General features: G+C 40.5%; 1 protein-coding gene across 1 annotated transcript in view; it reads right to left on the bottom strand.

Annotated features, from left to right (window-relative positions):
• Window positions 1-19,719, bottom strand: part of Usp24 (ubiquitin specific peptidase 24) — a 134,645-nt gene that overhangs the window by 89,929 nt on the left and 24,997 nt on the right. The window contains exons 2-7 of the mRNA XM_036178654.1: window positions 15,666-15,831; window positions 14,404-14,471; window positions 8,351-8,494; window positions 7,619-7,741; window positions 2,332-2,367; window positions 1,577-1,642 (exon numbers count right to left, since the gene is read on the bottom strand). Coding sequence (XP_036034547.1) covers window positions 1,577-1,642; window positions 2,332-2,367; window positions 7,619-7,741; window positions 8,351-8,494; window positions 14,404-14,471; window positions 15,666-15,831 — 603 coding nt within the window. The remainder of the gene's footprint in view (window positions 1-1,576; window positions 1,643-2,331; window positions 2,368-7,618; window positions 7,742-8,350; window positions 8,495-14,403; window positions 14,472-15,665; window positions 15,832-19,719) is intronic.

Raw genomic sequence — 19,719 nt, 5'->3', positions numbered from 1 at the left:
CTGCAAACTAAATAACAAAATACCATTTTGCTAATTAAATTAGAAAAATCACAGATTAAAAATATTTAGCATTATCAGTCATACTGTAAAATGGGTTTGTATGAGTACAGACTGGTGGTATACATTTTGGAAGGAGATTTAGTAGTCAACTGCAATTCTAAAATGTATAGTCATTAAGAATTGATCCTTTACAAACATGTGTACATGAAGACACACAAATAAAGAACATTTTCTGTAGCAGTAAAAACAAACAAACAATCTAACAACATTACCAAGCAAGTGCATCACAGTTCAGCCTTTGTCCAAGTAGCCCGGAGTCACTGAGAACAAGAATGGCCTCTAACATGACAGTGAAGGTGTCCTACTGTGTAGAGCCTGACAACAACTTGTCTCGAGAAAGGGAGAGGTAGGAGGAGAGAGGGTAGGACAGGAACACAGGGAGAGATGGATGGGTAGGATGGACCAGTTTCATTTCCCAGTGCAGGCGGTTTAACAGGTGGGAATGTGATTATTTTTCCCAGTGTTTTTCAAGTTAAAAAAAATATGACTTAAACAGTTTTACCATATGGCCTAAATTTATTCTGGGACACAGCCACCTTAATTGGTCAGAAATCAGGCACTTATCAAGAAACTTTAATCTCACTTATTTTGAAAATGAGAGCCGAGTGCACTATCTCCTCAATGTACAGCCCTCTCCCCCACAATCACTGTTGCCAGTAAGAGTATTTTCAAAAATGGTCTGACCTAAGGGAAGATTTGGGGAGAGTTTTTAACTCCAAACATTTAATACCAATAGGGAATAAGCCTTCAATCCTGTGTGTGTGTATCCTTCTCCATTGTTCATCCAGGTAGTGTAGAAATTTGGGAATGTTCTTTATTATTAAAGGCTAGAGAATTCTTGACCCTTTTCAACACTCTTAAGAAATAAAGTTAATTTCTAACATCACCCAATGCCTACACAGCCAGTTTGTGAGAAACAAAAAACACTAGACAAAACTTTCTCAAGGCATTTTTCTTTCTTTTCTTTTTCAAATCACTATTATCTTTCATGTCAAAAAGCCATTTTCAACATACTTCATATACTCAATAGGGATCAAATGCCAATCAACAGCCTAAGCAACTCTTGAGGCAGGGAGACAAGGCTTCCCAGCTTGCGGCAGCAAGGTCATTCTATTACCACACCATCAGTTTCTCTTTCTGATTAACATTTTGCCTTCTTCCAAAGAGGGACCAGGGAAGCTGATTAGTCATCGTCCCACAGGAACTTCCCAATTTTTCACACTTAGGGATGGTATTTCAGCATATCATTTCTGCATAGATCTGATTACGGTGATCTGCCTGATGTCTGTCTCCCAGTGCTGTTATTACACACATGTGTATCGTGCCTGGCTTTTTATGTGGGTGCTGGGCTCAAACTCAGGTTCTTACTCTTGGCACAAGAACTGTAACGACAGCTTCTCCCCAGCCTGATTAACTTTAATATTTAACTCGCTGTATTCAGACCATGTCTCCTAGCTGTATACCAACTCAAATAAAGTGTACCTGCACACTGAGCACAGTGAGTGGTTTAACTCACCCCAAGTTCTATATCTTCTGAATGGAGTTTGGCTTGGATTGCTGCAAATCCACCTAATTCTCCAAACTGAAAAGAAAACAGGCATGAATATATTTAGAAATGCTCCACAGCAATAATTTAAGCAAAGGATTAAGGTTAATATTTTACTTTACCACTATGCTCTGTGAGACTGCTCTTGGAACACCAGAAATTGCAATTCTAATGTTCCTAAGGTATACTGTAGGAGATGTTCTAACCCAAAACCTGATGTTCAGTTGTACATATCACGTACACAGAGAAGGACCCATACACCATTCCTCCTCAGTGAAAGTCTTATTTGTGGAGGTTTGAATGAGAAATGTCCCCCATAAGCTCATACATTTAAACACTTGGTCCCCAGCTGGTGGCACTGTTTGAAGAGACCATGAGACCTTTAGAAAGTGCAGCCTTGCTAGAGACAGTATATCACTGGGAGCAGGCTTTGAGGGTTTTGGCTTCATCCCACTTCCTGTTCTTGCTCACTGACTCCTGTGTGTGCCCAGGATGTGATCAGCCAGGTTCCCGCTTCTGTCTCCTACCACCATGCCTTCCCAGCCTCATAGACTCTGCCCTCAACTGTGACCCAAATTAACTCTTCTCTACCCGCTCTGGGTCATGGTATTTCATCACAGCAACAGACCAATAATTAATACTTGTTTAAAATATACAACTACCAGAAATCACACTAGAAAATGGGAATAGTATCTCAAAATCAAAGTAACAATAAAAGTGTATACCTTATTTACCAAGTCCACAACCCATCCATGAGGCTCCTGTGAGAAAATAAAGTCAAAATTAATATGGTAATATAAGTCTCCTCATTATTAATCTTCGCATTTTTTTATTTCCTAAATAGGAAATCTGAAGAAAAAGCATTAAAATTTGGAACATTCTTCAAAAGTCTTTCCCAAATGTTTCTTAATGTAAGTCTTTGACATTATTGTATACAATTTTTGAAGCATGTAAATTTATATTTTCAAAGTCTCTGACATATTTTTGAAGCACCAAATCTAGACCTTCATGGGATTGTCATATGAGGAACATTCATGCATTTGGGAGCAGCTGGTATTTGTTAAGTTCTCCAAGGAAAAGAATAACTCAAATTAAATTCTCTAAGAAAGTTATATTTTATTTATTGTGGTTTTCCAAAACAGGGTCTCAGGTAGCTCAGACTGCACTTGAATTTGCTAGGCAGCTGAGACTAGCTTTAAATTCCTTACTCTTCTGCTTCTACCTCCCAAGTGTTGGGGATGTCAAGAGTACATCACCACACATGGCTGAAACTTTTATTTCAGAAATTAAAAATTATTACCTAAAAGGTAGACATCTAGAATTCAGAGATTAAAGTTCAGTTAGAGTTTTATCATTACTATCCTTAAACAAGCTCTTTCCTTACCCTCCCTTCTCTTCTCTCTTCTTTTTCTAGGCACTTGGGTCTTAGGTTTAGACCAGAAGGGATGTCACACCCACTTGACAGATCATATTTCAGCACTTAAAAACCAGAAAATTACCACATACACAAGCAATTCAAATTATGATAAACCAGTCTATAAAACAAAAGGCAAAGGGTCCTTTAAAGACTAGAAGGAGGTTTGTCTATGAGGAGTGGAGCTCCTGAAAGACCTGTATGACATAATAAAGACTAGTCCATGCAGAAACAGCCAACCTATTTGGAGAAGTCAGAAGAGTCCACTGTGTGAAACACTACGAGAAGCCCCCCCCCCCCCCCCCCCCCCCCCCCCGAGAGCACCACAGGTGACGGCTGTGGAGAGTGGCATGGGTCAAACGGCATACAGAAGTAAAGGCCAGGACAGCAACCAAGTGTTTCAAGCAAGGGTTGCAAGGGTGGAGCGGGTTTTTCAGTCTAGGACAGTCACTTGCACTGCTGAGAACGTGATGGCATGAAAGAACAGAAGACTGAGAAGCATCCAGACACCCAGTCAGAAGACAGACACAGTGCACAGACGAGGACAGGGGTGGGGCAGAATGGCTGCAGAAGACAGGTGTGGTCACTGGAGGCATGACTGGGTTAAAATCAAAGAATCCCTTTACGGTTCGAGCACAGGGACTAAGAAGACAGGATGGTTTTGACAACTCTGGTTTAGCTTGAGCACTGAGATAGACAGTGATGTTACTTACTCAGAGGTAAAGAAGAGGTGGGCAGGCACCAGCAAGGCCCCCGTAGCACATGACTCTTGAGAACCGTGTGACAACTAAGAGGAGGTGGCCGACTCCTTACTCAGGTGTGCTTCGAGAAGGGTTTGAGCCACAAAGATGAACTGAAGTTCTCATCACTAAGGTGATATTTATAACAGCGAGAAGAGGACATTCTTTACAGAAAGCAGAGCAGCAAGAGAGGAAGGCCTGGATCAAAGCTGGGTAGCAGTGAAGAATAATGTGGTAAGTAATCCCTGAAATCCCAACTGCTGGGAAGTGGAGGTACAAGATCAGGAGCACGAGGCCAGCCTGTCTCAAAAACAAAACAAACACAATACACATATATACCGAAGTTAAAGCTCTAAATCGGCATGTTAAATACAAAACTAAATACAAATAGAAAAAAAAGAAAACTGAACTACAGATACCAGAAAAAAATATCAAAAGCACAAAGACATAGCAATGGAGAAGATGAAGGGACATGGAAGACAGAATGAATGAGACAGTCTAACGTACCCAATTAAGTTCCACAAGAAAAAAGACTGATAGAGAAAAAGTAATCCACTAAAAGATAATGGCTGAAAAGTGCCAGAACTGATACAAAATATTAAGCACAAGAGGGCATTAAAGGACTCAGGTGGTAAGGGGCTTGCTATCTCAACAACATGGAGAGCCTACATACACACATGTGCACAAAGACCTGGTTGTGTGCAAACATGAACACATGTACCACATACCTAATCCCTATCCATGCACACCTCCCCTCATGTGTGTGCATGCACACGAGGTATTAACCAAAAGGAACAGTAAGAATATCGTTTGTTTGTTGGTTTGTAGACAGGGTTTCTCTTTGCAACCCTTGCTGTTGGAACTGGATCTGTAGACCAGGCTGACCTTGAACTCACACACATCTGCCTGCCTCTGCCTCCCTAGTTCTGGGATTAAAGGCGTGCGCCACAACTGCCCAACTAAGAATATCTTGATCAGCCTTGTGAGAGTTAAAAAGAGAAGCATCAAGGAAGAAGAAGAGTCTAAAAATGAAGCCAGTGAGGAAGGACGCTCACAAAGAATCCAACTAGCAGCCAACTTCTCAACTGGCCCAATCAAAGTCACTGCAACGTGAATTTATTATTCTGACAAAAATAGCTATCAGCCCAGAATTTAACGGCCAATGAAAATATTAAGAAGTGTGAAATAAAGGTTGAGGCCATTAATAATAAAGTCAATCACTAATGGATACCCAACTAAAGCATATTTTACCAGTGAGCTACCTCTTTTATAGGTTTAAAAAAAAGTCAGGAAAGTACCAGGAGATTGAACACTAAAGGTAACAGGGTAGGAACTAAAAGTTGGGGGAAACCACAGGAAACAAGCTAAGGTTTGTATGCATTGCTCAGAGGAGAATAAAGATAATGAAATTCAGGTTTTGTTTAATCCATAAGTTAAAAGTTTAGGGTAGTCACTGTGAATGACAGGGGAAACCCGGAATTTTTTATGAGGTTTGGGTGTGAAGAGAATCCATGCTGAAGGTACAAAGGATGTGATATTAAGGGCAGAACATTCAGCGGCAGAAAACACCAGGGCATGCTTCCTGAGAATAACCCAACAGTGAGGGGAGACTAAAAACAGCAAAGAAGGAACAGGAGCTCTAAGAAGCAAATGCTGGAGAAGACAGGCCAGGAGGCCAGGACCTTGTCGGGACAAGTAATTCCCCCCCAGGAAGAGGAGGGCAAAAACTGAACTGTTCTGGTCTCAGTAGCAGACAGTGAAGAGGGGAGAATGTCTGCTGAGCACCTACCTGCAGTAAGCCATGAAGTGCACTGCTTTTACACACATTTGCCATGTAACACAACAAATGTGAAGCCAAGACTTCAGTGTTCAGGAGAACATACTGTGTAAGTTAAATTTCATGACTGCATAAAGTCTTCTTATTGGGACTTGGCCCTGGTGAAGTACTTAGGTGCTTTTCATTTCTCAGGCGGGAAAAGAGAATAAAAGAGAACCTAACTCCTAAGAATACTGTGGGATTAAACTCACCGTCCTTGACACTGGGTGTAGGACCGTGTTCCCGGCAGCACTGTACTAACCAATCCCTCCCCCACATTCTACACATAGGATAGAATTCCACTCAATGTTTATTTTACTGTAACTTGTTACTTTTCCTCTACTATACTACTGTACTATACATTATACTGGTAAATTGTCAAGCTTTAAGCTTGCTGAAAGCTGTCTCTGGGAACAAGGAGGCTCTCTTGTCTCCTCCAAAGTTTCCTGTTTTGGAGCAGGCTGGTCCCTTCATTCTGTAAGAGGGACAAAGGAAAACAGCAAGCAACCGACATTGTGTCCTTGAGGACAACTGGAAAGTAAATTACTTCCAAGCCAGGTTCCTACTGGTTACCTTATAATACAAAAACACCTGCAAAGGAAAGAGAAGGTGAAAACTCACCCACGGAGATGAGCTCTACCCAGCCACGGAGATGAGCTCTACCCAGCCAAGGAGATGAGCTCTACCCAGCCACAGAGATGAGCTCTACCCAGCCTGGGACTTTCGATTAGGAACCCCAGTTCCTGGTTATCTGTTTCAGGGTTTTCCCAGTCACCATTTCTTCTTTTACTTGGAAACCTTACCTAAGGAGACACACTCTGCTCTGCCTAGGACACTGCATTGGGAACTCCAGCGGCCTCAATGGAGGGAGGCTCCCCAGTGCAGTTCTGCTAATGCCCACAAGCCCTGGTTTGAGGTCGCCTTTTGTTTACTCTCACAGTGGGCTGCTCCAACCATCACTGCTGGACGCTATAAAGGGCCCAATTTGATGATGTTTTGCAATATGTATTATTTTAATTTTGTTTGCTATATACTTAAAAGCTCAAGTCATTCAAAACTGAAAGCAAAGCTATCAAAGATAGTTACACTGTTGAGAACAATCATAAGCCAAGAACTGCATAATATTACACTTTTTGGATAAAGGCAAGGAGTATTGTTACATCTCCCAGACCTAGACTAATAATCCCAGATAAGCAGCAAGTGGTCAATAAATAGATGTTAAAAATCAAACTTCTAGCCGGGCGGTGGTGGCGCACGCCTTTAATCCCAGCACTCGGGAAGCAGAGGCAGGTGATCTCTGTGAGTTCGAGGCCAGTCTGGTCTACAGAGCTAGTCCAGGACAGGCTCCAAAGCTACAAAGAAACCCTGTCTCAAAAAACCAAAAAAGACTCTTTAAAATAAATAAATAAACAAACAAACAAACAAACAAATAAATAAATCGAACTTCTATTCTATGAGGGTAATAGACACTTTTCCTACAACTAAAACTGACTTCTTTCAACTGTTTCTTAAAAACCAGTGTTTGAATTAGAGGGCTGTTTAGATTATGCACTTCTTGTGGGTTTGTTACTGCCACACTGCAGACCTTTCTATATCAGAGACTGGATCTGGAACTGTAAGAACAAAAGTTCCAATGCTTGTGGTGTTTGCAAGAAAATTCTAAATAACACTGATGACTAGTTTTAGTCTGTTTTTTAGTTAGAATTAGTTGTTTCGAGTAATTTAAAGTGCTCTACTCTCTCAAATACCTCTAGGAAACTGGGACATCAATTAAACTGTGGTTCTGAAATCCAGTATGTAGGGCACTAAAGTAATTTCTTTCATCAAATATAATTTCAGATAAAAAATTCTTCACAGCATTACTTAATAGCTATAGGAACAAGTAAGTCCTTTGAAAGAATTTTAAGTTCTATAAACCACATGGAATATGTATCCTTGATTTCCAGATGATTCTAACTCTTCTATGCAAATTGCCAATTGTGTAGCACAGAAAAATGTTCAATACATTTATGATTAAAAAGGTGAAAAAGAATTGCATTTACCTTTTGGAAAGTAGATACAGGTGAAACAGCATACATATTTCCCTCTCCAAACACCTCTGCCCAGTTCCTCTGAGACACTTTCATTCTGTTTTTAAAGTGGTATTCATTATCAGGATTGAAAGCCTAGATTCCAAGAGAACAGAGAAACATTACCTATTTTTATAACAACATATTAGCATTAGAAAAGACGATAAAAATACAGCCTTTGGTTCCTCCTCTAATGGAACTGTTTCGGAACACTGGCAAAACTCAGGCTCTGGCTAGTTCAGGAGCAAAGCCTGGCACGGTGCTCCTCTGCCCTGCTGCTGCCATGTTAAAGAGGATGGAGGTAGCAGGGGGAGGGGTCCGGCTTCAGGCTAAGCAACACCAACACCCCCGAGTGGCAGGGGCAGCTCAGGTACAGCAGATGACAGAAGTGGAGACAAGCAGGAAGCTGAGGAGAAAGTTAAGAGCTGAAGAAAAGGCAGAACCTCTGTAAATGTGTTTAAGACAGGGATAACCGGAGTCATCAGGGAAAGCTTCCAAAAGTCTGTCAAAGCTGGAGACGTACTTCTTCCAAACATGACGGCTGCTCTACTGTTAAACTAAAAGGCAAGGAGTCTTACAGCTAAGCTCATACTTCTCATGACAAAATGGTTATAATTGGTTTTTGATTACAAGTGGAAGAGTAGAAAATTCTCTTCAATTAAACCAAAACAAAGAGAGTAGCATTTCATTTTCTAGATACTATACCATTGTAAGCACGCCGAGGAGACCAATGGGAATTGGATCCTGTTTTATTCTCTCTGCAACCAATTCTATTAGTAGCATCAACATGTTGTAGATTCCTTCATGAATTTCAGTACCCCACTTGTGAACAGCACTTGATGTCAGGAGCTACAAAAACAAAGGGGAATCCAGAGTCTAATTTGGAAAACAGACAAGAAACCCAATTTATCAAGTAAATTTCAAGTAACCAAAACTGTATGACCAAAATGCCCTTTTGAATGCAGATGGCTTTAAGATCAGTAACCATGATCCAACTTCTTTAGTATCTCAAAGTCAATATAAAGTTTTATTTTGAACTTTAATTTCTTTATATCAAAGCAGCTTGTTTAAATGCAATTTTTTTTCAGGGTTTCTCTATGTAGTCCTGGCTGCCCTAGAACTTACTATGTGGACCAGGCTGGCCTCAAAGTCAACTGCCTGCCTCTGTCTCCTGAGTGCTCACCCAGGCCCAGCATTAAATACACCCCTTTCTGCCGGGCGGTGCATGCCTGTAATCCCACCACTTGGGAGGCAGAGGCAGGTGGATCTCTGTGAGTTCAGACCAGCCTGGTCTACAGAGCTAGTCCAGAACAGGCTCCAAAGCCACAGAGAAACCCTGTCTCGAAAAACCAAAACCAACCAACCAACCAACCAACCAAACAAACAAACAAAAAACACCCCTTTCTAATTTGCTCTTCTGTTCTTCATTATTTTTTTTAAAGATTTATTTATTTATTTTACACACACACACACACACACACACACACACACACACACACACACACACACACAGTGTTCTGCCTACATGTATCCCTGCAGGCCTGAAGATGGCACCAGATCTCATTACAGATGGTTGTGAGCCATGATGTGGTTGCTGGAATTGAACTCGGGACCTCTGGAAGAGCAGTCAGTGCTCTTAACCACTGAGCCATCTCTCCAGCCCCTGTTCTTCATTATTACTTCAGGAGACCAAGTAACATAGAGCAAGGAGAAACTTGACATCTATGGAAACTACTGGTTCCCAATTCAACAAAGTCATGAAATTCTCAGAGACATGGTCTTCATTATTATATTACAAATAATAAAAATATCACTAATGAGGGGTAAGTTGTATATTCTGCTCATCTCACTAAGATGTTATAAAGATCAAAAGATATAACAAACATGAGAGCACTTTATAAATGTAAGGCATTATTAATATATGCTGGTAAGCTGTCAACATTAATCGGTGGGTCTGGAATCTAAGATATGGATGACATATTTCAAGGATTCATACAAATTTCCAATTTGCATTTTTCACATCTCAGAAAAAGGACTGCATCTTCCCATTGGTTGGCTAAATAAGAACTCTCAACATGAACAAACTTAAAAATAACTAATTTACTGTGCTTTTATTTCCCTTTTTTTTGGTATGTTCAAAAGTAATAGTTAACTTTTTAAATGGCTAAGCAAATCCAGAACAGCTCAAAATAATAAGATACTGCAATCTGTTTTTTAGGCATAAATATCAAATATAAAAAAAGGTCTCTCATAAAATCAAAGCATGTCTTAGATTCATTAAAAATAAGAGAAATTGGACCCTTCAACTCTTCAGTCCTCAGGATGTAAATTCAAGACTAACTGCAGACCAGGGAATGAAAAAAACGAAGGGCTACAGTAGATGTGTAGAATGACTTCACGCCTGTTTAGTTGGCGGGTGTTTCATTTGTTAGTTGTTGTTGGCTCAGGGACTTTGGGGTTTGATTTCTGAGGCTGAATCTCAGGTCAGGATAGCCCCTAACTCTGAATCCTCTATTTTAGCTTCTCAAATGCTGGAGTTGCAGGTGTGTGCCACCAAGTTCTCCCTAGTTCCATGTTTCTGGAAGATTTCCCTTTAGAGGGAAAATATTGCATAATAAAAACTCACTTTGGTCACATTGAAACCTGGAAAAAAAGGGGGGGGGGTAGCCTGGACAAACCCAGATTTCAATAGTTACAGAGAGGGACTTCAGTTCTGCATTTTCAAAACACCCATCAGCTCCACTGTGGGCTCAAATGACTACATTTATATAAACTGCCGAGGCACCATTTTGTCCCAAGATTGACTATATACTGCTCCTATACCTAAAAATCACACATTAAAACGAAGCACTGATTACAGGCTTCATATGATTTCAACATTAAAACGCACCACTCTATGTCATCTCACTCGTTCATGTCTCACTTTGAACATGAAGTTTGACCTTCTAGAAGAGATGGGAGAGACAGGTAGCAGCACCTTGTGTAGAAGATGCGCATAAGGTAATTAAACACAACCATGCTCTGCAGCCAACTTGGATTACTTCCTCGGTTCCTCGGGCGGAACAAGTGGGCTGGAAGGTGCAAAGTGAAGAGTACAGAAGTAACAACAAAGCCCTTCCCTGCCCCCATGCTCTCAGCACCCTACATCTACAAACGCTAGAGGCAGGAAGAGCCTCACTCTAGGAACTTCAGCTAGAGGAAGGAACACCAAATCAATTACGTCCTGCCAAGTTTTCTGGGGGTGCACACAACTCTGCTGCTCTTCTGACTTTATCAAAGAAAGCATGCTTAATGTTAGGAAGGAGAGCCTTCTTCAGAGTTCTAAACCATGAGAAAATTTAACTTTTGGGAATTCATAAAATTCTATCACACAATTCAGCATATCCATGCTCACAGTTTCAGAAAAAAAACAACCAACCAGCATTTGACTGTTCATTATAATGCCATTATCAGCTAAGGGCATAATATAACATCTCTCCCAAGCAGCTCTGTTCTGATATGAATGTTACACACCAAATATAAAGTTCACTACAGGCCGGGCGGTGGTGGTGCATGCCTGTAATCCCACCACTTGGGAGGCAGGGGCAGGTGGATCTCTGTGAGTCTGAGGCCAGCCTGGTCTACAGAGCTAGTCCAGGACAGGCTCCAAAGCTACAGAGAAACCCTGTCTTGAAAAAATGAAACAAAACAAAACAAAACAAAAAACAACAACTCACTACAGAACTTTCTGGATCTGGAGCTCCTCAACCAAAAAGTTGTTTTCTTTCTTAAAGATATGTTTAATGTTTTATTTATGTGCATGTGTGTGTCTGTGTGTTTGTATCTGCAGGTGTGTGTGGATGCCTGAGGAGGCCAGAAGAAGGTGTCATGTTCCCTGGAGCTAGAGTTACAAGTATTTGCCTGACATGGGTGCTAGAAACCAAACTCTGGTCCTCTGCAAGAACAGCTAAGTTCATTTAACAGCTGAGCAAACTCTCTGGCCCCTAAAGGTTGTTTTTTAAACTAATAAGTTGTTTCCCATGACTAAATAAAACATGCATTTCTTTGTCTGTAAGCATATGCTCATACTATGACATATGTCAATGTATGATAAAGAAGCCTCATATTTTTAAAGTTATATATAAAGAGCATGTTCCATTCAAAATTATAAAATGGTGAACAAATGCACATCTAATAACAGACCTTGATTCTAAATAATCTCCATCCAACTGACAACTTAAAGAGATTTATCCCTTTCTTTCAAAGATTAAACCATTTTTGTTTCTCAAATTAACATTGTCATTGTTTAAGCCTTGAGTCAAGGGAATTCATACCAAAGTGCATATGGGAATAACTATTTACAAATAGATCTTTTGTGTCACCGAGTTTTGTTTTTTTTTTTTTTAAGATTTATTTATTTATTATGTATACAGAAGAGGGTGCCAGAACTCATTACAGATGGTTGTGAGCCACCATGTGGTTGCTGGGAATTGAACTCAGGACCTCTGGAAGAGCAGCTGTGCTCTTAACCTCTGAGCCATCTCTCCAGCCCGTGTCACCGAGTTTTAAAATGAATACAAACTTCATCTATCTGTGAGTCTAGAGACTTCACTTGCATATTGGACAAAAATGAACACAAAACCTTAAGTACAAGACAGTGGGGCACTCATTCTTCTATTCAGCTAAGGGCACTGAGCACTTGATTTTTGCTAGGGAAGACTGTCTACAACACAGTCCTTTCTCTTGTGAGGACTGACTCAGATCCTGAACAGGGAATTAGGCTGAGTCAGGCTGACTGTAGAAACACAAGCCTGTGGTCCCCTATTTGCACTCTGAAGAAAACTGCTGTCTGAGAGAATGCTATCTAACAGAATGAGGAGCAGACCTACCACTCTGGTTTTGACAAGCAATGTTCTCATCTGTCATTTGTTTCAAGAAGAACAAACTTTTAGTAGTTTAAAATATGTTTCTGTCTTAGTAATGGTGCCTGAGCCTTAGGTACAGGGCTGGGGTCATAACTGGGCTCCAGAACTCTGCATTTTGATTGGTTTCTGTAGTGATCTCCATCTGTTACAAAGAGAGGCTTCCTTGAGGAGGAGGGTGAGGACTGCACTTATCTGGGTAAAAGGACAAATATTTAGAATGTAGTTAGGGATTATACTGGCTCAGTAAAGTGGTAGTTGTAGGTTGTCCTTCAAGATCCATGACTTCACTAGCTCTGGATTATCTGGCTAGATTTCCAGTACCAGGCATGGTTTCCCTCTTGAGTGGGTCTTAAATCCAATTAGAGAGGTGCTGGTTACCATCAAGGTACATGAATAACTTTTGCAACCCTTAGGGTTATAATGCCATGCTGGTCATTATTGTGGTTTATAGGTGCCATAGCTGGGTAGGACTGCTGATTGCTTCCCTCTTTTGGAAGCTTGCACGGGGCCTTCTGCTACCAGAAAAGCTAGTCCTTAGGAAAGAGGCACTCAGGTCAGAACCAGCACAGGGGCCTCTGAGCCCTGTATCTGAACTGCATAGTGACTTCTTCAATAGGGACTTAGCTCCACCTGTGTGGGGCTACCAAGGTAAGTTTTGAACAACCCTGTGTTTCTCATGTCTGCTGATGAGATTTCTGTTAGATTGTCTAGGGCTTTTCGGGGAGCACTGTCAACTCAGGTGTTTTCATCTAAACTATATATGAGTAGTTATACACCAACTTCGGTGTATAATAGGTTTTTTTTTTTAGGTTGACCGCTAACAGTATGATTCCTTATGGACTTTTCAGACACCCTTACCCTCTTCTCTCTCTCTTCTGTATCTCTCTCCTCCACCTCCCTAATTAGAGGAGTCAGAAAGATTCTAAAAGCCAGAGGAACAGGGAGTTTGCTATGAGACTGTCTCTCCTAGAAATGTCAGAAGTTATGGCCACTAAGTCTCACCACATGGCTGCCTAAACCTGAGCTCAACAAGGCTTATGCCAACAGACATGCAAACATGAAGAAGGTGAAAACCTTAACCCCGCACAAAGAACGACAGACAGCCAAGGAATGCCGAGAGCAGAACTAGTTTTCCCCAGGGAAGAGCACGTCTATCGGTTACCCAATACCAAATAGTCAGCCTGAAAACATACGGACCTAGCAAGTTGTAGTTGTGTATTTAAGAATATCTGTCTTTCTGTCTGTCTACGTGCCTATCTATCTAGACACTCACACATGTTCATCTCTCTCTCTCTCTCTCTCTCTCTCTCTCTCTCTCTCGACACACACACACACACACACACACACACACACACACACACACATAAAACAACAACTAAAGAAAAGAGAGGCTATGAATTTCAAAGAAATCAAGGGGGATGTACATAAAAGGGTTTGAATGAAGTATAAAGTAGATTTGGAGGGAGGAAAAAGGAAGGGAAATGATATAATTTTATTAATACCAAAAAATTAATAATTAAAAAAAAACCATGAAGTGGCTATTTGGGTAATGAATACTAAAATTTCAAAGTACCACAACCTGTAAGCTATACAATCTCCTACTATAAGTTAATTAATCTATTCTTTAGCAATTAAATATTAGGAAGTAAGAATTAACCAAAGGTAAATGTAAATACTTGAATATAATAGAAGTAAATTATTGGTAAGTTTCAATTTCAAAGCTTATTTCATATTAGAGGATTCCTCAGTTGAACAAGATTCATGAACTGATTTTATGCATAAATATCTAAAACTAAAACCAAAAGTTGAGCTGCCTTTGCCCCTACCAGCAATCAACTCAGCCCCTCTCCTTACCTTTTTAAATGCCTCGGGCATACACCGCTCTGTAAATCTTTTGCAGTTCTCATCAGACTCCGAAAGACCTTGTTAGATAAATAAGAGGATATAACTTACGTAGATTTCAAGCTTTTTGTAGACATTGGATATTTGTTCCAAATCATACATATAGATCTTTATCACAAAACCTTGTTTCTTAAACAATTATTTAAAGCAGATGCAGACGTTCGGCTATATATAGTAGCAGGCTGAGAAATAATCATAGCATTCAACTAGACACTAATTAAAACTGAAATGGTCTTATGTCTCCATGTCAACTTATGTGACCTGGTGAGATAAAACAGCAGCAGCTACCTAAACAGCCATTTATAAAAGCACAAATATCTGAAATAAATGCCCAAATTACTCTTCTAAAGCATGTAAATAAACTATGTAAATAAAACAAAGAGTTGTGTCTGTAATAACATATATAGCGAGTAATGGATGCTAAGTGAATGGAAGAACCTACTGTAAAAGTTATTCATAGGAAGAATGCATTGCTTTTTAAAATCTCGTGTACATTTATTTACTGTGGAGGGAGGTGATGTATATATGTGGAGGTTGGGGGAAACTTAAAGGAATAGGTTCTCTCCTTCCACCATCTGGGTCTCAGGATTTGAACTCAGGTTGTTAGACTTGGAGGTAAGTGCATTTACCTACTGAGACAATTAACTCCCTAGGTCTGAAATGCTTTTCTCTCTTAAACTTAGAAATGCATTTTACCACTGGGAATACTGATAAACAATTCTATTTTTCAGAACTCCTGCCTAACATCCTAACAGACCCTTAATAAATGCCAGTGTCAGGAAATCAATACACAGACCATAAGTGTCTGTTGGGGTTAAATCTAGGACTTGTCAAAATATTTCCTTTGATGCATCTTACATTTAATCATGATTAGTAAACTATGCATTCTTCCTCTCTCCTTCCCCTTGCCTTCCCATTCTCAGGGAAGCATACTGCCAGAATTCTTCCTAGTCTTAAATAAGAAAAAGCTCTGAATTGAGCCCAAATTGAAAGTGCTCCAAGCTTCTAGGGAAAAGTTAATTTTAGTCTCCACAAAGCTTTTCAATTATATTACAGATAGTCTACTAGAACTGAAAATAAACAGCTGATTTAGTTAAAGCTTTTATCCCACAGGGAATGACAGGAAATGAGAAAATAAATCACAGACAATGACAAACACAAAGGTGAAACTGTGTCCTATACCAAACATCTGAGGGACGACAGTGAAAGCTTACCAAGTCTTGCTAAGTAGGTAGAAGCCAAGAGACATTTGCCTAGTGATTCCTCTCGCTTGTATGGGATAGACCAATGATCAGTCAAAACACGGCTTTCCAGTTCATACAAATTTGTTGTAGGGAATTCAATTCCTTCCCCTGAGCAATTTCCATTTTCATCATTCTTCTGAGAAAAAAGGGAGAAGAAGAAGAACAAACACTCCAGTTAGTGACCCTCCAAATATTCAGAATTTAACACAGAACAGATACTTAACCAATGGTAATTATGTATACCAATAGTGTGGATTGATCTTTCTCAAAACTACCACTTCACCAAAGAGCAGAAATTCTCAGCTTACATTCTGATATCTCCATTTCCTCTCAGAGGTTACCATTCTCTTCAAAGATGAAGTCTCATTTTCTCATCATAAAATATTAGAACTACCACCATTGCTAGCCACACTGCTCTAACTTCTCTTTCTAACTTCGAGGATAAACTTGAAGGAGGTATCTAATCTATTATCATCTCTTTGCCTGACAAAAATTACTAATAATACCACAATCGGGATCCCAGAGTCCTTATCCCCCAAAATGACTGCTATTATGATCATGACGGAACTTTACATTTACACACCTTTAAACCAATGACCATGTTTCAATCTTTCCCCAGTACTTCTCAGGAATATTTGATCTTCTGCCTAAAACTAGATTTTCTTTCCTTACCCATGCCTAGCTGTGGGTTTGGTTTCTCCTGTTGGGCCCCTCCTTCTGTACATCCCTTCTTAACCACCAACTATATGAGTCCCTCAAGCCTCAGTACTAGACCCTCTTTTCTGTCCCAGGCAATCTCAGTGATTTACCTGCTCTTCAAATCTCAATTATAACCCACAGACAACTCACAAACTTCTGGTTTATAAAGTTTTAAACGTGTGTGTGCTGATTATAGGCATGTCCACGTGGGTACCCAAGAAGGACAGAAGATGACACTGGACCCCTGAAGTTACAGGTTGTCATGGTATTCCCAATGTGTATGTTAGGAACCAAACTCTGGACTTTTGCAAGGGCAGCAAGTACTCTTTAACAGCTGAGCTTTCTCACCATCCTCAGATGATTCATAAATTTCTATCCCCAGCAGAGACCACTCTTCTGACCTGCAGGCTCACAAAGGCAGAGGCCTATTTAACATCTTTTCCCATTCAATATGTGTCCCAAACCAAGTTCACATGCTTCTCCTTAATTCCAGTCCACTTCTCCTCTTTTCCATCCTGGCAAATGGCACATTTGTCTGGCAGCAAATCAGAATCCAGGAAACCATAGTTAACACTTTGCTTTCTAGTCTCGATGCATCCTCAAAAGCTAGTAATTATGCCTAAATTCCTTCATTCCTCTCAAATCCACACACTTCTGTCTTCATAGTCACCTCCTAGCCCACTTTACTCATGGGTTATTTTACACGGTTCCTAACCGGTAGGAGGAGGGGTGAGAAAGAGACCACTCATATAGCTCGCCATGCTCATCTTAAAAAGCACACATCTAACGTTAACCCCAAAATACTATCCTTAAAATCAGGGTGTTTTTTTTTTTGTTTTTTGGTTTTTCGAGACAGGGTTTCTCTGTGTAGCTTTGCACTTTTCCTGGATCTCGCTCTGTAGACCAGGCCGGCCTCGAACTCACAAAGATCCACCTGCCTCTGCCTCCCGAGTGCTGGGATTAAAGGCATGCGCCACCACCGCCCGGCTAAAATCAGTTTTTCAATGTTCTACAAGGCCTTGTGAATGGCCTATCTCCTATCTCTCTCTCTAACTTTCTGTTCTCTAGTTTCTCTAGGATCTACCAGCTTCTTGAGAGGCATAACACAGCAATACTTCTGGTGTTAGCATTGTGCTACTCTCTTGATCAAAAGATGACAATTATTTCCCTTGGCCTTGAAGTAGGGTGAGGCTTTGTGTCTTTAGCTTGATGTCCAAGCCTATGTCATAAAAAGGGAATAACCTCCTGGCTCTCTCTGGAATAGTTCCATGGATTCTTTTGTTACCAAGATACACTATGGACTGAGGAAATCCAGGATAAATGAAGAGATCACATATGTGTGTCTTGTCCAATAGCTTCACTTGGGCCCCACCAGAGGCCAGGCCCTGAAAGCCAGGGAAGGAGCTCCCAGATTCGCGACTCTCTAGACATTGTCTTCAGCCTTAAGTCCCAACTGAAGTCTCAGAAGTCACTGGGCAGGGACAAACTGTTCCACGGGGAGAAGTCTGAGGCTCTTTCCTGCAGAGCCACTGTGCAGAACGCTATTTTATGCTACTGCTTCTCATTCACCTGGTCCTCTTAAGCCTACTTGACTCCTATACATACTTGATTCTTTCCGAGAGACTCTCTAAAAGTTCTAAATGGGCTAAATTTCACCCCAAAATTCACTCTTGCCATTCTGAAGTACTCCCTCATAACACTCACTACTCACAAATGTAATCTGACATTTATTTATAGGTTTTTTTGTTTGTTAAATTTTTGGGGACAGAGTCTCACTAGGCAGTTCTGGCTGTCTTTGAACTCACAGACATCCATCCACTTGCCTCTGCCTCCCAAGTGCCAGGCGGATTCATGATTTATGTTTGACCCCCACAAGACCAAGTTCCATGATGGCACAGACCTTGGTTACTTTTGATCACCTTTTATCTCCAGAGACTAGTGCCTAAGTCACAGTCGGTCCACAGTAAATACTGCTAAATGGGAATTAGCCATGCAAACAAAGATGCAACTCGTAACAGGCTGAGGGAAGACATGCCTTTCATTTTCACCTTGCTAATCTGTAAGAAAACAATCAGAACCCCAACTGTCTAAAACCTACTAGGTTTACAAAACCTAGTTTCAATCACTGCATAATTCACCCATGACAAAGCTGGAGAGATGGCTCAGTGGTTAAGAGCACCGACTGTGCTTCCAGAGGTCCTAAGTTCAATTCCCAGCAACCACATGGTGGCTCACAACCATCTGTAATGTGAAATCTGGTGCCCTCTTCTGGCCTGCAGGGATACATACAGACAGAATGTATGTATAATAAATAAACAAATCTTTAAAAAAATAAAAAATAAAAAAAATAATGAAACCATTCCATAAAAAAACTCTCTACCTTCAATAAAGGAAAAACTCACCATTATAAGAAAGAAATAATAAAGCACAAGAAAGTGATTTTTCAATCTGTATTGTCGACACCTAAAGGAATCTGGCAGTGTTTCCAGGTCGGGCTGAACTGGTATGACAGTAAGTGGAAAAGCAGGAAGGTCTGAGAGAAAAGGTAAACTGGGCACTGAGATATGAGGGTGGCAGTTAAACAGATGAGACTCCTAATAAAAGCTGGCATGATAGTGCACACTTATAATGCCAGCACTCTGGACAGAGGGTGGCGGAGCTCTGTGAGTTCACAGTCACCCTGGTCTACACAGTGAGCTCCAGGACAGCCAGGAAGACACAGAGACTCTGTCTTAGAGAAAGAGCCAGAGCCAGAAGGGGACGGGGAGGATAGAGGGGGAAAACACTATTCATGTTGTACAACACCTCGGAAATACACAATTCATAAATACTGTAAAGAAATACATTTTTTTCTTAAAGGAACCTGAGATAATATATCAAATCATAGATGAAATCACATACTGTACCTGAACTGTGTTGGAGAAAGATTTAAAGAGAATACCTTCAATGTCTTCAGCATTACAGGGTGAATGGTATCACCCCTCAAATGCAAGTTTAAGTCCTCACTCTAATGGGAATATACAGCTGTCCCTCAGTATCACCAGGAATTAACACCAAGAAACCCCATCCCTATGGATGCTCAAGACTTACAGAAAATGGTGTTCTACTTACACATAATCCACACATACCTTCCCATAAGCCTGAAATCATCTCTATTGTAAACCAATTATTTACAATACCTGATACAATGCTCATGCTATATAAACATGTGCTATTTTGTATTGTTTAGACACTAATGACAGGAAAATAAGCCTGGACATGTTAGCACAGACACAATCCTTTTTCAAATATTTTTGGTCTCTGAATGGTTGATTCCATGGATAAG

Source organism: Onychomys torridus, chromosome 2, assembly GCF_903995425.1.
Source record: "Onychomys torridus chromosome 2, mOncTor1.1, whole genome shotgun sequence".
Lineage (NCBI taxonomy): Eukaryota > Metazoa > Chordata > Mammalia > Rodentia > Cricetidae > Onychomys > Onychomys torridus.
Note: the sequence above shows the minus strand (reverse complement) of the source record. Positions and strands in the feature narration are given on the sequence as shown.